Consider the following 15,453-nt stretch of genomic DNA (forward strand, 5'->3'; position numbering starts at 1 on the left):
TATTTTATTCAAAATATTTTAAAAAGTATTTTGTAAGAATATTTTGACAATATTAATATATTGAAATTGCTATGTGGGTTGTGACATGATATGTACTTATCTAACATTAAAATCGACTCATCAAAATGTTTTGTCGCGGTCGCATCGCATTTCCGGTGTTACCGCCGGATGGTGATCGCGGCGCTTCCTCTTCACGTACGATAGGTCACGCTATGCTCGGTGGCCGACGATATGTGAACCGACGCACATTCAATGCCCGACTTACATGACATGGTCAGAGGGATGGATGGCGCTAACGTCTTCAGCACCATCGACCTGAAGTCCGGTTATTGGCAAGTAGGTCTGACACCAGCATCACGACCATTCACCGCGTTTCGCACACAGATGGGCCTCTACCAATTTAAAGTAATGCCCTTCTGTCTTAAAAACGCCCCGGCTACTTTTCAACGGTTGGTGAACGAAGTTATGCGTGGATACGTTGGTAAATTCGTGTTTGTATACCTGGATGCCATTGTGGTGTATTCACTGAGTATGAAGGAACATTTCAATTACCTACAACGAGTCATAGAACGGTTACAAACACACGGTTTAACTGTTCAACCAAAAAAATTTAATTTGGGGGTTTTACAGATCAATTTTCTCGAGCACATTGTTGATTCAACCGGAATTGATTGGGAACCAGAAAAGTTAATCGCAATCGCCGATATTTCTGAACCAAAAAAGGTAAAAGATTTGCAAAAGTTTCTCGGGATATGTGGTTGGTATAGTCAGTTTCTTTCAAATTATACTGAAATCATCGTAACGTTATCAGATCTTTTGGCAAAACGAATTAAATGGCGATGGGCAGTACGGGAGCGAGAAGCATTCTACAAGCTCAAGAAAGCGCTATCTACCGCACCTAAACTCTGTTCCCCACATCAAGGAAAACCGTGTTTTTTCTACAAACGGACACAAGTGAAGTAGGAGTAGGTGCTGTACTGTTCCAGCAAAAGAATAAAGGTGAGCGTCGAATTGTGTCGTACGCGAGACGTAAGCTGTCTTCCACTCAGTCAAGGTATTCTGCCGTCGAACAAGAGTGTTCGGCCATAGTGTGGGCTGTTGATCGTTTCCGCCCATACTTAGAGACCGGTATGTTTACATAACTTACCGATAGCTTGCGCTCAAATGACTACATCACACCAGGGACACCAACAGTAAGCTAACTCGTTGAGCGTTACAATTGGGTTTGTTCGACTTCAACATCCAACATGTGCCTGGAGTCGAAAACCAATCCGCAGATACGTTGTCGAGAAGCCCTGTGAATCAAGTACAGGTAAATGAGGGAAAATTGGACGAAAATTTTCATGATCCACCATCAACGGATGATTTTTCCGGAGAAGATCACATAGGGGCAATATTTGACGGAAACCACCCGGAAAATATAAGTGTTTCGGATATTAAACAGTGGGAAACCGAAGACAAAAGTTTGGCCAAAAATGTTCAGACACTCCGGGGTAAAAATACAATTCCACAATACATTTTCGGTAAATACCACCTGAAAAACGGTATTTTACTAAAAGGACCGGAGGGGTCCGGCGAAAACATCATCGTCGTTCCGTCGGTCATGGCTGATCACCTACTATGGAGGTATCATGACCATGAACTAGCCGGCAATCCAGGTTGGAAAGAAATCTACCGTAGCATCGGTAAGCGTTTCTACTGGACCGGTATTAGAGAATCGGTGCGACAATACGTCGTGAGGTGTTAAATTTGTGCATTTGAATCGGAAACCGCAAGATCCGATGACACCGAGAAAACCACGCCAGCCATAGGAGGTCATAAGTATTAATCTTATGGGCCCATATCCTAGGTCTGCGCGCGGGAAAACATGCCTACTGGTAGCAACAGACTGCTATAGTAGATGGGTAGAGGCCTATCCACTTGGCCAGGCCACTACCAAGTCAATCACCGATACGTTAGAAAAAGAGTTCTTCTCTCGTTTTGGTTATGCTCGAGCGCTCTTGTTTGACAACGGGACGCAATTTGTCTCCAAAGCAATGAAGAAAGCACTGGAGAAGTGGGGAACACAAGGTTGGACGACACGATTTATCACCACAGGGCAAATCCAGTTGAGCGCCAAAATCAGGACTTGAAAAAAGGATTACGGACTGTGCTGGTCGAAAAACCACACAGCCAGTGGGACAGTTGCATTCCAAGTATCCTTTTTAGTGAGAAACCGCAGAAACAGACTGATGGGATGCATACCATCAGTTTTAGCTTTTGGACGCGAAGCAAATGTTCCTGGTGATTGGCTACTGGACATCAGTTCTACGGGTAAAAAATCGGACAATTTCGAGAAAATCCAAAGAAATGAGGAATTTTCCAGTAGAACAGAAACTTTTACCGAAATCACCGGAAAAAATTCAATTTTCTACAGAGGAACCGGGAAAATCTGAAAACACCGGATGGTCCGGTGAAAAAATAAATTTTTCCCGGAGGGGGGGGAAGAGAAACCCTCCGATGAACTCGGATTGAACTTCGGTAAAAGTGATCGCAGGACCAGATCTACTCGGCAAAAGAATCACCTAGATCGTTTTATGGAAGGGATTGGGTTTATTATCACGCACATCCCCTATCTAGCACTGAAAAGAAATTTCATGCGGGGTTTGCACCAAAATATCTAGGTCCAGTGCAAATTGGTAAACGATTAGGTGAGGGGGTCTATGTAACCAGGGGTAAAAGTCAGTTGAAGCTTCATGTTTCGGTCCTTAAACGTGCAGCTCGATTGGGGTACTCTAACGACTTTGATTGGTTACGAAACTTCATAAAATGTATTTTTTTAACCTATAGAACAATTCTAGGGGGTGTCCTGATTGAATTTAATAAAAAAAAAAATGACCTATGTAGATAAGGACCACCCTAATATATACCAGAAGGGAGTGACCAATAGTGGACGCAACTCAGGAGATGTGGAAGGCCAAGGACCACCGAGCAGAAGAACGCGAGTGAGACGTATGATGTCTCACACCCAGCGTACCCGGCAGCCGGCTCAACAACGTATCGAACAACCACCTGCCTTAGTAAGTCGCCCAGTGACTAATCGCCACAATGAGCGCAACGAGAACGGTCGTTTCCGTCCCCGTTCCAACTGGACTCCGGAATGGACACGATCACCAGCTCGAGCAAGAACCAGCGCTGTTACATGTTGGGACCCTACCTCAGACACTTACTATGTCACCCAGTCTAATACCTCGTTAGAGAGTGATCTTGGAGAAGGTGGTCGGAGGACGGCACGGGGACACGGTGGAGCAGATGGAGGTGGAATCGGACGTCGACGCCATACTGAACGCGCATTCCAAATATATGTCGGATATCGAAGGGCAGGAAGACGTACAGCCAAACCAACTGCCCTAGGCGCACTGTAGGGCCGACCGGTCGGACTGGGGGGGGGGAGTATGTCGCGGTCACATCTTAATACCGGTGTTATCGCCGGATGGCGATCGCGGCGCTTCCTCTTCAAGTACGACATGTCGCACTATGCGTGGTGGCCGACGGGCAGTGTGAACCAGTCGCTCGGGCGCTGGAAAACAGATATAAACTGAATTTATCAATTACCGTTTGATCTTTCACGTTGACCTTTAGTTGCAGCAGAAGATATTTTATTTAATTGTCTTAAACGTGTAATTAAGATTATTGTTCTTCGGTGTAATAAAGACACTATCGTTTTGTTACTTATTATTATATTTATTTACTACCCTGATCACAACAGTTTGTTAAAAAAATAACTAAAAAGTAACTTTCAAATTTTTTTTCTTATTAGTGACAATATTAAATAACAATTTTCTTGTGATTATTTAAAACTATCATACCTTCTGTACACTTTTGTATAATCATCAGCATTGAAGTAAAATTTGTTCTAAAACTTAATACTTTTAAGGTTGAAAAATATTTTTTAGCCTATCATAATTATATTAACCAAAAATGAAAAATTGTGTAGTAATTCAAAAAGAAAGAAAATAAAAGTAAAGTTGGAGGTGCGATGTGGGTGAGTTACTATCTTGTTGTTTTAATAATATTATTTTTAGGGGTATGAGTATGAGGGTTTGTAAGAAATATAAAAAATGTTTGAAAAATAAATTAATTTTTATTTATTAATATAACATTTACTATAATCAATTGTAAACTGTGGGATTGATTCACATTGTATGTCTATCCATAGTAGTATGGTTACTATGTATGAACCTCTTACTTAACTTCTGAAATAGATACGTATCAAAGACAAAACTCTCCAAATAACTCTGTACAAACATTATTGATTTATTAAATTTATTTTAAATATTTTTTTTATTGTTGATGATCACTTAATTTTTACTTAAACTATGTACTCTTAAATTTAATAATAAACTTTATAGATTTTTAGTGAGATTATTATTTTCCTACTTTAATATTTGCAATAAATACTCTGAAATCATTAAACGTTCCTTTTTCTTATGAAATATGAACACGGTGGATCACTTTTTGTGCGTACTATGATGAATTAAAGAAAAACTAAGTGTGAATGAAGATTAACTCATGGTGATAGATTGCAACTAAGAACCTTTAAGAATTACTAACTGCATTTGAGCGCGACTGACCGAGTGAGAGCATTCTGACCACCATTTGAGTAACATCTGAGCCAAAATTTTCATTATTTTGGACTTTTTATATTACATTTGATGGTAATTACATTACATCTCAAAGGCCTGAAGTGATCACCAATGCTTCCATTATTTCTTTATTAATCGTTTTGTAGTAATTTAATACATTTTCGTCAATAATGATCTATATTTTATAATGTTCTACTGTGTGTTCCGTAAATTTACCCATTATTTATTACCTTATGTCTAACACATTACTATTACGATTGTTTATTATTTCGTGTTACTTTTATATTATAAGTATACAGGGTGATTTNATTGTTTATTATTTCGTGTTTCTTTTATATTATAAGTATACAGGGTGATTTTTTTATCATAACCCACTCAATTACTTGCAGAATAATAATAATTTAAACATTTTTTTTTTTTATTATCTTTAGTTACATATTATTCTTGAATTTTTAACTATGTAATACTTTTTAAGTTCATCCCTTATGCCTTGGAAGGGGGTCAACTTTGTTTTTTTAAATGGTAACACATATTTTTAATTTAATAAAATGTTTGAGTTTTTAATTTAATAGTAAATGGCATTTGAATTTTTAATATAACTTAATTCGTTTATTAGATATAATCATTTAAAGTTTCAAATTTTTGAGTTAATATACAGGTATAATACACAATGGCTAACAAATATAAGTAGCTAATTGGTTTTTTATGACATCGATATTAGCAGGTACACAGCATTGTTATTTTCAATGATAGTAAGGTACATTGTTGTGAGTTTATAAATACACTAACTGACAATACAAAAAGTATATCTATTGGTAGTCATAATTGATAATAAACAATTCGTGACTGTGACAGCAATGTCATAAAAAACCAATTAGCAACCTATATTTGTTATCCTTTGTGTATTATACCTGTATATTAACTCAAAAATTTGGAACTTTAAATGATTATATCTAATAAACGAATTAAGTTATATTAAAAATTCAAATGCCATTTACTATTAAATTAAAAACTCAAACATTTTATTAAATTAAAAATATGTGTTACCATTTAAAAAAACAAAGTTGACCCCCTTACAAGGCATAAGGGATGAACTTAAAAAGTATTACATAGTTAAAAATTCAAGAATAATATGTAACTAAAGATAATAAAAAAAAAAAATGTTTAAATTATTATTATTCTGCAAGTAATTGAGTGGGTTATGATAAAAAAATCACCCTGTATGTTTTTTATACAAAATTACATTGGTATATTTTTAATAATTTAAAAGTATATATGTAGCTTATTGTTATATTTTAACACATGCCATGTCATTTGATTTATTAATTGAAATCATAAATAATTCATAATAACAATTATAGTATAATGTATATATCATAACTATCGGGACTGAAAAAGTTTATTTTATTTTTCGGTAGTATGTAAAAATATTATTTACTTACACAAGGATACACGGAAGTCACATTCAATTGAATTTTTAATAACTTTAGGTTTCAAAAACTAAAAAATTGACTGTATTATTAAGAATAACAAATTTATTAATTCAGTAAGTAATATAATATTATAACTAAATAATCGAATACCAATACATATATATAACAAAAATTCTATCAGACCTATAAATTATTAATATTATATTTCTCGAAAAACGTGCTATTAGAAAAATATAATAAAATAATGATATTCGTGTATTTTCTGTTATATTGAGAGATTTGTAAAATTTTTATATTATTCCTCACTACTATATAAATACTAAACCTACTTAGTTCGTTCTATAATTTGTAAATTTTAGCATCCTAAAAATACATTTTTTTAAAGTTGATCAGTTCTTTATTACTGTCATAATGCCTTTGTCAGATGAGTATTTTTACAATATTAATAAATTCACAAAAACAATCAATGTAATAGCCGGAATGCCTTTATTCGTTGAAAAAACAAACAAATATTATCAATATTATGGATATATAGTAGATGTTTTTTTATTTTTTGGGTTTATTACTACTACGAGTTGTGTATTTTATTCAGGCGAAATATTTGATAAATTAAAATCTATTGCCGTTGGAGCTTCGTCTTTATCTGGATTGTTGAACTCGTTGTATCAAAGATATAACTACAAACGCAATCAACACATAATGAATGATTTACAATGTATCTCAGTGAATTTTCAAAATGATCAGCCCATTGAATGTTTTATAAAGAAGATGAAAAGTGATATTTGGTTAAGTATAATAAAAATCGAAATAAAAATCTTCTAGAAACTAATTCTTAAATTAGTGGTATGAATTAAATACTCGTGTGTATTTAGTTTATGCCTTTAGAGAGCTTTTCATTGTATATTGACATAGGTATTTTATATAAACTGTTTATTTCCCTGTTTATACAAATTTATTTATTTTGAAAAATAAATTATAGGTTGACAAATAAGTTGCTTTCGTTTGTAGTAATTATTGCAGCACTTACAATTCCTTTATTTTTATTCTGGGATATAATTGTTCCACAAGATGGAATTACTGTTAGTCATACTGTTGTACAGATGGAAATACCATTTATTGATGCTAGTGATGTTTTGGAGTATTGGTTAAAGTCTATTTTATTAACTTTAATTGTATTATATGCAAACATAAAAATTGTTGCTATTCATTGTTTTTATGTTGGTGCATTATCACAGATAAAATGCGGATTTATTCATCTGAGAAAAAATTTATCTTATGATATTGCGTGTAAAAATGATCTACAGTAGAACTCCAATTATCCGAATTAATGGGGACCGGGACCCATTCACTGACTAATCAAAATAAACAATGACAGGTGACTGCAATGCGCCGGAACTGGAGTGGGAACTCTTACCACGTGTTGTGCCTACACTGACGCCGCGGACTTTGGACAAATTTTTTTCTGATTTTTTCTGAAAGTGATTCGGATAATCGGCGATTCGGATGATCGGAGTTCGGATAATTGGAGTTCTACTGTATCTCTGTTTTATGGATCTATTAAAAGCCATCAAAATATTATAAGGTATGTAGAGTAACCTTCACTATGCTATTAATGCTCTTATATTATGGTTAATTTTGATTGGAATGTTCTTGTCTGCATTCATAGACGTAATCTAGGGGGTTCAAGGTATTATCAATGATAATATATATAATTTTATCATTAGTCAAGTTAAGACAATATAATAACAATATATTTGAAAAGAACACATATATTATTAAATAATATACAAATTTTGTATACTTAAAAATAACCTAGTGTTTATTTATTTTTTTTTAATTTGTCGGAATATTAAATGTTACAGGCCAGTAAAACTAAAAGTATAATTTTCCAATAAACATCCGAAAAATACGATTATTCAATAGTTCTAAAATTATCCGAACCATACAAAATGATCCATAGATATAAATTTAATTTTATATTAAATTAGATATAAATTTATTATACAGAGTGTTCAAAAAGTAAGGAAATAGCTCAATAATAACAAACAATGGGACACAACAGAATCCCTTTCCTTTACTTAATGAACATTCTATATATTTATATAAATAGCACAACCATGTTCAAGAATAATTTACTAAATACTACCCCTCAAAATTTGATTCCAAGTGAAATCACTGGCTACATACAAAGGTGGTAAAATTTTAGGTTTTATAACAAAAATTGATCAGTTTTAGCTAATTAATTAAATAAAATTAAAACTATATTAAAAATATTATTATTAATGAATAGTCACGGATACGTATTTCGGAAACAATGTTACCATTATCAATGCTAAACACATACTCGATATTTGTATTTTATATTTTGTATTTGTATCATGTATTTGTACATGTATTTTTATTAATTTAATTTTTAAATAGCTATATACGTGATTGTTATTCTCTACTGCAGTATGAAGCTGTCGGTTCATTACATGGGAACGAGGTGGAAAATTTTTATGTCTAATTTATAATTATACAATTGTTACGAGTAGGGAAATAACAAAACTTTTTTAGCATTTTTGAAAAAATAGATATACTATTCTCTAAAAATTCTATTATATAAAAATCTCTAGTAGCATGGTGTATTATGACCATCAAAAACTATTCTGTTTATAATTGTATTACTATAACTTTAACTCGTAAATTATTTATTATTGAATTTTTAAAAAATGTCTATCAAAATTAGGATTTTAGTAATAATAGTTTAAATATTGTTTTTAATAACTTTTCCATGCATAATTATAACTTTAATTACAATTTTATTTTTTAGAGTTGGGAATAATATTTGCAATACTTATTCACCAGTGTTTTCTTTTTTTTTGGCATTTTTTATAATTGAAAATATTTCAATAATGGTTATGATCATATGCGTAAGTTAAAACTTTGAATGCTTTTAACCTTAACGAGAAGCTGAGAAGACAATAATTTTAGCACGACTTGTTTATTTATTTATTTATTTTTTTTTTGTGTCTTTCGCTACAACACGTCCAAATATCACAAATCGTATTTAACAAAAGACATTACCTCCAATAACTTAAAAAATTTCCTTCATTCACTGTAAATAGAAGAAATACACCAAAATACACCATATTTTATAATCGGTTGTCTTTTATAACTTTATAAATAATTACATATAATTTATAAGTTATAAATTTTTACACAAAATGGAGGATTTTGTACATCTATCAAAAAAAAAAAATAACGATATCCTTTTCTCACATCTAATACATTAAAATATTAATATCAACCGAAATAATAATTCAATAGTTACTATCGATCATTACCTTTTTATTTTCTATTTTAAATAGTTTTTAAATATATATTTTGCAACCATTTATAGAAATAAAACATATATGACATAAAACAACATTTTTTTTAGCTCTGATGCGAAGCTGAGAAGGTATTGGTTTTACTATGATGTGTTTTATTTTGTGCTTGTTACCAATTTTTTTCAGCTCTCACCAAACCGATTTCTTTCAACGATACGTTAAAACATCATAAATCATATCTAGGCGAAGAAATTACCCTCAAAAATTAAATAAATTTCTCTCGTTCCCCGTAAATGGGGGAAACCTCCAAAAAAATTACAAATTTAAAAATCGCTAATTTTTGAAATTTTTTTTTCTTAAAACTGCCATAACCTTTTCAAAAATAAACAAATCAATATAATTTTTTTTAAAGATGCATGATGTCTTTACGTATCATTTGGTATATGTTTTTATAAATCTGACCCTTTACCACAGTATGGGGTGAATTCAAATTTTTTTTCAACTTAACTTTTGAAAGTGTTCCGGAAAGTCTGACACTTTTATATATATCTTATATTAAAGCTAATGTAATGTAATTTATTATGGAAAAAAAAAATGTCGGACTTTATTTTGTCTTCATGATGAAAATGGCTACCAAATGCTATGTTAGTGTGAAAAATCTCGATTTTATATTTAAATTTTTTATTTTAAAATGTAATAACTTTTTAAAACATATATGGATTAATACAATTTTTTCATTAGAAGTTGTATTTATATACATCTTTCATTCAATATACATTATCTTAATCAGGATATAATTAAGGAAATAGCAGATCATGTAGCTTTTGTTATTACCCAACAATTTCTTAGAATTAAATACTTTCTAAAGATTTGCATCGAAGCGTTTTTTATGATAGTGATTTTAATTACTGTCATATATCATTATACTTGATCGAACTATGCCACGTCACTACTGTACCGCGACTCCCTGTGCTGGGTTTTTATTACAAGTAATAAAATAAAAGAAAATACAATTTTTTTTTACACCGTTGCAATTTATTTTTGAATACAATAGTGTTATAATACAAACATAAAATTACCTATAACACATTATTTTTTTTAGATTCCAAATACGCCTTTAATGATGAAATATTTACCTATGAGTCATTTATTGTTGGGTTTGACAACATTATACATTTCATGTAATGTAGGATCTAGCTTAGAAGAAGTAAGTCTATAGATTTACAAAATAATTATATTTTTGATACTATAGTCGAAATCTTAATTTAACAATATATATATAATTTGTTAGGAATCAACTAAAATTGTGAAAGAACCTTTTGGAATTTGTATTCTTAACCCGTCAATTTTAACTATAAAACAAAATTTGTTGCTTTTAATATTAGGGTCGTATACACCAATCAGATGTAAATGCATATTTCAACCTACAGTATGGATGAACAATGCAACGTATGCAAGCGTATGTATACATTTTTTTTTAATCAACATCTTTAAAATTAAGGTCATGGTTAATTTTTAATTTTAATGAGACCTTATGAAATTTTACTTGTCAAGAAATATTTTTATTAATTGTTCTTATTAATATATATATTATTACATCATATATATCATATATTATTACATAATTTTTCGAAGAATTAAGTAGTTTATTCCTACCAAACAAATATTTATATGCTACTATACATAATCCTACGATATAGTCTAATTAACTTAGGCCCTTAAAAATGTATTGAAATGGATTTAACAAAATTTATAAATGCATATAATTTTGTAATGATATACATAGTACATCATTAATATCATAATAAATTATTTGTATATACATTAGATCATTAATGTCATAATGTAGTATTTAAGACTTCAATCCATCAATTACACAAAATAAAATGTATACTAATAAAAATAAGATATATAGATGTACCTTTTAAATGTTTAAATATACTGAAATTTCGTAGAAAAAAGCATATATTAATGATATAAAACAAATAGGAAATAATAAACAATATGTAATGGTAGCACATAAGATGAAGGGTAATAAACTATGTCTAATTTATTATGTATGATATAATAGTATTTTATAATATGTAGATCATTATTGATGAAAATGTAATAAATAACATGTAATAAATTACGATTAATAAAGAAATAACGGTGGCGTCGGGGATTACTTCTTGCCTTTGAACTACGATCAAATTTAATATAAAAAGCCAAAAATAAAGAGCATTCTGAGACAGATGCAGTCAGATATTCACAGAGGCACTCACTACACTCGATCATTCCACACAACGAAATATATGCAAGAAGTGATCCGCCGTCAACACAATTATATTTGTACAAAAAAATACAACATCTATTTATTTAAGAGTATCACAGAAAATATAAAGGTAGGAATCTAATAAATTCACCAAAAATAAATAAGGTTTAGAATTAAATTTTATGAGTACATAGATTAAGTAGGCATACAGGAAAATCAAGTGATTATCAATAATAATAAATATACCAAGAAAATTTAATAAATCGATCGAATGTTTGTACAGAGTTACTTGGCAGATTTATATCGTTGATACGTGTCTATTTCAGGAGTTAGGTTGGAGGTTCATATGTATAGCCACCATACCACTCTGGGTAGACACACGAGGTGACTCAATCCCACCTATCATCGATAACCGTCAAAACTCGTGNCATCATCAATAACCGTCAAAACTCGTGGCATTATTGATATTCAAAAAATTGACAATTAATTATAATGAATCCCATATTAATAAAATAAAGATCACTTTATTTTCTATCATCTTCTATCTTTCTTACAGACCCTCGTACTCATACCCCGAGTAATAATATTATTAATACAATAAAGTAGTGGATCAAATAAGAATCAAAATCCCGTCATATTCTATTTAACTTATTTGTTTTGAGTAACTGTCAAAGTAGCTCCCTAAATTAATAACCCCCTAATTATATCATTTAATACAATAAAGTATTAAATTATATATTATTCTTCTTTTTTTGATTCACTACAATTCCTAGTCTTACTCAAGTATATAATATACAAATTAAGAATTCTATTAATCTAGTTTTTTCCTTTTTTTTTAGTTTTTCAAATTTTCACTCTCGGTACTACTGGCAACTAAAAAAATCGTAAATAAAGGAATTGTAGACTAATATTTGATTTTTAAAACTAATATAGACATATATGTAATATTGATTAATTTTTTTATTTTGATGATAGATTTTACAATAAATATGAATTACTAAAAATTATTTGTATGTTATCTTTGTTTCAAAGATTCAAAGATATTTATTAAGTACTATGTTTTCTATATTACAGTAGAACCCCTCTAATCCGTCAACTTCGGGACCGTGGGTATGGTCGGAACGCAAAAAAGGTCGGATTATCCGAAAAAGTAAAATTTTAAAAAATTAAAGAAAAAAGTTAAATTAAAAATTTATTTACAAAAAAAGTCAATTATACTTTTTGTTTAACAGATGAAATTCTTGAATTAGCTGCAATATTCCTCCATTTATTTATCCACAAAATGTCCATAGGTTTTGTGCTTGAGTTCTGCTCAATGTACTGAACTGCAATATAAAAAGCGTTTTTGGCGTCGGTGTGTGAAATCCGGGCAGGAGGTTGGTCATCATCATCTGAGTCCTCGTTTATAGTTTCTTCACTTTTATTTTCCAAAACGGCGGCAATAATCTCATTGTCATTGAGGTCTTCACTTTTTTCGTAATCTTCATCACATTTGGTCATCCATTCCTTAACTTCATTGGCAGGGATAATCACTTGTACAGTTTGCAGATCTTTAATGATTTCCTGCGTGTCGTTGTTTTGCTCATTTTCTATCTGGTCACTTTCGGCCATAATTTCCGATCAAAGCTTACGACAAGATTTTCTCAGCGTGTCAGGTCTAAGTTCCTCCCATGACTCTGCAATCGTATAAATAGCATCTTTGATGTTGAGGGATTTCATAGATTCAAATAAGTTACAACCTTCTTCGAACTTTTCTAAAATTGAACTGATGTACTTTCTACGATAGCGCCTCTTTAACCATTCTATCACTCCCTGATCCATTAGTTGGATAAGTGATGTGACATTTAGTGGAAGAAAGATAGCTTTAATGTCCCCTTTCACTAAATCTTCTTCTGATGTATGTGATGGTGCGTTATCCAACAGCAATAGAGCACGAACGGGAAGCATTTTTTGTTTCAAGTTTTTTTCAACAGATGGAACAATCTCGTCGAAGAATCAATATTTGAAAAGCTTGTAATCCATCCAAGCAGATTTTTGATTGCGGTAATAAACCAACAAGGAAGACATGTTTATGTTTTTGAATGCCCTAGGCTTCTTATATTTACCAATAACGAAAAGCGGAAGCTTGTGTGAACCATCACCGTTGCTGCAAGAAGCAATGGTTCCTTTGATTTAATCGCGATCGTAATTAAATCATTAACAAGTCGAGATATGTTTTTCGATTCTGACAACGGTCGGATTAGCCGGGGTGACGGACTAGCCGAGGGCGGACTAGAGGGGTTCTACTGTATCGTTTCATTAGTATAATTAGTCACGTCAGTATTTGTTTTTTTTTTTTGTAAAATTATAAATGTATGAATTTAAATAAAAAAAACCTAGTACAGTGGGATCGCAGCATAGTTGGGACGTGGCATAGTTAAGTCCAGTATAGATTTAATCTGACAGTGATTAAAATCACTATCATAAGAAACGCTTCGATGCAAATCTGTAGATAGTGTTTAATTCTAAGAAATTGGTGGATAATTACAAAAGTAACATCAGTTTACCTATTTCCTTAATTATATCCAGATTAGTAATTCTTAGATTCAAAAATATAATATATAATTTTTTAATTTCGTAATATAACGGTTGTGTTATCGGAAGAGGTAAGTGCATTGTACACTGATGACCAACGTAATTTTGTATTCAGATCATATTATCTTGACGAATTAGACGAAAAAAAAATTAATGCAGATAAAAATAAATTTGTAGTGGATGATAAAAATGATTTAATGAAATTGTGTATGGATTTAAAAGCTCAATTAGAATTAAGAGAGATATCATTAGCTGATATAGAAAAAAACTTTATTATAGATAAATTTAACGGTAGACAGAATGCAAAAGAATGGTTAGACCAATTTGAAAAAGAGTGTGATAGATATAAAGTCATAGAAGAAATTAAGAAGATACAAAGTTTAAAATTTTTTTTAGAAGAGAGTGCAAAAGAATTGTATAATTCAAATTTAAGAAAATTATCAATAAATAAATGGTCAGATTGGATAGGGTCCTTTTTACAAGTCTATGCTGATAAAAGTTGGGCAAATGTCAGATTTGCATATAACTTTAAATATTTAAATGGATTATTAATTGACTATGCTATAAAAAAGGAACGTTTAATACTAGAAATTGAGAGTTCTATGTCAAATCATCTAGAATAAATTTGATTGTTATGGGCTTACCGCTAAATGTACAAGATAAACTGGATAAGGAGGAGATAACAAGTATAGATTTATTAATGAATAAAATAAGAATGTATGATTCAGAAAAAAACCAATATAAAAAAGATGATAAGATGAAATCTAATTATAATAATAATAATGTAATTATAAAGGGAAAGAGTAATGTTGACAAGAAGTATAATGTAGCACCAAAAGGATTTTCTGAAAAAAAGCCTTGTTATATNTACCAAAAGGATTTTCTAAAAAAGAGCCTTGTTATATGCGTGAGGCTCTAAATAAACCTAATCGTTATCATCCACTTCAACTTTGTCGGAACAAGCTACAATATTTGAAAAAAAGAAATGTTAATGTATCCGAAGTCAATCAAACTGAAATTGATGAACTATTGGATATTGAACTAGAGAACCAAAAAAACTAAGTCGCCCGGAAAAATTTACACCGCTTATAACATTAAACGTATTAAATAATAAATCAAAAAAAACCCAGCACAGGGGGGTCGCGGCACAGTGGTGACGTGGCATAGTTGGATCAAGTATAATGATATCTGACAGTGATTAAAATCACTATCAAAAAAAAACGCTTCGATGCAAATCTTTAGATAGTGTTTAATTT

The 15,453-nt window shown here is 30.9% G+C and overlaps 2 protein-coding genes across 3 annotated transcripts in view; one reads left to right on the plus strand and one right to left on the minus strand.

The window, feature by feature from the left end:
- The window catches only part of LOC126908192 (bifunctional endo-1,4-beta-xylanase XylA-like), a gene marked incomplete at its 5' end in the record, with an annotated part of 256,907 nt that overhangs the window by 89,473 nt on the left and 151,981 nt on the right, over positions 1-15,453 (minus strand). The gene's annotated exons all lie outside the window — the stretch shown is intronic.
- LOC126908622 (uncharacterized) lies at positions 6,125-12,682 on the plus strand. Of its 2 annotated transcripts, XM_050690863.1 has the most exons (8): positions 6,125-6,171; positions 6,651-6,843; positions 7,038-7,357; positions 7,595-7,640; positions 8,871-8,970; positions 10,472-10,576; positions 10,661-10,828; positions 12,463-12,677. In XM_050690863.1, the coding sequence occupies exons 2-8, from the start codon at positions 6,758-6,760 to the stop codon at positions 12,529-12,531; spliced, it is 894 nt and encodes a 297-aa protein (XP_050546820.1). In that variant the 5' UTR covers positions 6,125-6,171; positions 6,651-6,757; the 3' UTR covers positions 12,532-12,677. The 2 variants fall into 2 exon arrangements, with proteins under 2 accessions (XP_050546820.1, XP_050546819.1); XM_050690862.1 differs by lacking the exon at positions 6,125-6,171 and having other exon boundaries at positions 6,406-6,843; positions 12,463-12,682.

Source organism: Daktulosphaira vitifoliae, unplaced genomic scaffold (genome assembly GCF_025091365.1).
Source record: "Daktulosphaira vitifoliae isolate Bord-2020 unplaced genomic scaffold, ASM2509136v1 Scaffold_5, whole genome shotgun sequence".
In the NCBI taxonomy this organism is placed as follows: Eukaryota; Metazoa; Arthropoda; class Insecta; order Hemiptera; family Phylloxeridae; genus Daktulosphaira; species Daktulosphaira vitifoliae.